Source organism: Austrofundulus limnaeus, unplaced genomic scaffold (assembly GCF_001266775.1).
Source record: "Austrofundulus limnaeus strain Quisiro unplaced genomic scaffold, Austrofundulus_limnaeus-1.0 Scaffold181, whole genome shotgun sequence".
NCBI lineage: Eukaryota > Metazoa > Chordata > Actinopteri > Cyprinodontiformes > Rivulidae > Austrofundulus > Austrofundulus limnaeus.
In genome coordinates, this window is record NW_013952583.1 from 895,174 (window position 1) to 897,745 (window position 2,572).

At 40.9% G+C, this 2,572-nt stretch overlaps 1 protein-coding gene across 1 annotated transcript in view; it reads right to left on the reverse strand.

Annotated features, from left to right (window-relative positions):
• kcnk3b (potassium channel, subfamily K, member 3b) overlaps positions 1 to 2,572 on the reverse strand; it is a 7,557-nt gene extending 4,985 nt beyond the window's left edge. The window contains exon 1 of the mRNA XM_014018041.1: positions 1,916 to 2,572. Within this exon, the coding sequence (XP_013873495.1) occupies positions 1,916 to 2,198 (283 nt within the window). The 5' untranslated portion in view covers positions 2,199 to 2,572. The remainder of the gene's footprint in view (positions 1 to 1,915) is intronic.

Here is a 2,572-nt window from a genome sequence, read left to right on the forward strand (position 1 = left end):
AATAATAATAATCTATGTAAATGAGTGGATAAGTTCTGTGAGTTTAGCTGTAATGACTGGCACTGCTTCAGGAGAACTAAAGGCAGAATATCTGACTCTTCATGCTGTGATCACCTACCATCAAAATACAATTAATTTATTAATTCTGTTTATTTACATAGCGCCAATATACAACACTAGTCATCCCAGGCCACTGTATGAAAACATTATAAAATGCCAATTAATAAAAGATGTCTAATGAAGCCAGCAGGTTATGCCAAATCTTCACTTCATCACTGTATCCCATCCTGAGCAGCATACGGTGACAGTGGGAAGGATAAACTCCCTGTTAACAGGAAGAAACCTCCAGCAGAACCAGGCTCAGGACAGGCGGCCATCTGCCTCGACCGGCTGGGTTTGGGGATAACAGGAAGAGACAAATAAAGAAGGACTGGTCCAGGTGTAGCTTCTATTGGAAGATAATGAAAGCATTTTATTAATAGAAATACTGTAATTACAACAACCGACATGTGGAGAGAGACTAAAGACAGCAGCAGAGTGAGGAAATGTGGTCAGTTTGTCCTCCAGCAGTTTAAGCCTATAGCAGAACCAAGGAATAAATCAGAAAAACTAAGCCTAACTATAGGATTTATCATAAAGTAGGCCTAAAGTCTTAAGTTCAGTCAAACGTAGACAGAGTGTCAGCTTCACGGACAGAAACTGGAAGTTGGTTCCACAAGAGAGGAGCTTCATAACTGAAAGCTCTGCCTCCCATTCTACTTTTAGAAACTCCAGGAACCACAAGTAAACCTGCAGTCTGAGAGTGAAGTGCTCTGTTAGGAAAATACGGAACAATAAGATGTTTAATATATRATGGAGCTTGGTTGTTAAGAGCTTTGTATGTTAGGATAATATTTTAAAATCTATTCTGAATTTGACAGGGAGCCAGTGGAGAGAAGCTAAAACTGGAGAAATATGATCTCCTTTCAACTCTCATTAAAACTCCAGCAGCATTTTGGATCATTTGAAAACTTCTAAAAGAGTTTTTTGGACGCCCAGATAATAAAGAATTACAGTAATCCAKTCAAGACATGATAAATGCATGGATCAGTTTTTCTGCACCATTTTTGGACAARATGTTTCTAATTGTAGTGATATTACGCCGGTGGAAGAAAACAACCTTGGTGGGGGTTAACTGACATACACTCTAAAAATGAAATGTTGGATTTACTTAACCATGTTATGTGACCTGGTTCCACTTAACTGAGTTGAGTAAATTCAAAACAACATACTCATGTTCTTTGGTTAAAAAACTGGTATATTGCTTTGAATTTACTCAACTCAGTTAAGTGGAACCAGGTCACATAACAYGGTTAAGTAAATCCAACATTTCATTTTTTACAGTGTATCCTGATTAAAAATAACACAATTATTAAAGGTTAAAGGCAAATGTGAAATGTGTGTGAAGTTTGTTCCCATGTTGGTGCATCTGTTAGCAAAATATCTCATAAACCAAAGGACAAATTTTAATGAAACTTATAGAAAATAATCACTGGATGTAACATTTACAGCTGATGAACTTTTGGAGCCAATAATCCAGTCAGTTTTACAGATATTGAGTTAAAGTTTGATGTGGTAGTAGCTAGTCATACTTTAATTTGGTCATTTTTCAACATTGTGACTTGAAAAGTGGAGAGCAATAATTATTCCTGACTTCTAATTGATTAATTTCTTTATTTTTTATGCAAAATGAACACTTTTCCTCTCTTAAGGAATGAGCTGCCACATATTTGACTTAAAGTAAATCCAAGTTCTTTTAAAAAAATAAAAATATAATGTAAAAATGTTTTGTTTTCTGAACACAGAAAGCAAACTAGACAAAGAAAAAAAAGCGAGTGTTTTGATCGTTGCAGTAAATGGAGCGCGCGCTGCTCACCTATGGTCGTGATCACAGTGATGGCGAAGTAGAAGGAGCCGGCGAACCTCCACTGGACCCCGGCTTTGTGAGGTTTGAGCTGTAAAACCACGAGCTCCAGCTCCTCGAAGTTCGCTTTGGTCAAGTTGAATTTGCGCATGAGCTCGTGCCTCCTGACGTCCAGCCTCCTCTTGTGACTCTTCTCCTGCTTGGACTCCAGGGTCTGGAAGACGGCCGCTCCGACCACCAGGTAGGTGAGGATGCTGACGATGAGGGCGAGGGTCCTGGCGTTTTGTCTCTTCATGGTAACCCAGAGGACAGCGGAGAGGAGCGGAGGGAGGGTGGAGTGGGGGAGAACAGCCGAGGCGCTCTGCGACCTTCTCCTGACGCACTCCGGATCCAACTGAGGAGACTTTTGGAGATGGAGGCGCGCCACCCCCACATCACAGTTGGGCTGCTGCTGTGGGCTATTTGGACTATTTGTCACCGGTTTATATTTAGAGTCCGCWGAGAAGACGCGCAGGGGCAATCCCACGGAGTTTGGAGGAGGCTCGTTGGAGGAGCGGCTCCTTTAATTCACGCGCTCTTTCCGGATTTTTCTCATCGAAATCACCCAAAACTTCCTCCCTGAAAGCGAACTATTTTTGTTTAATTGGAGATAAATTAGTGCGCGATGGA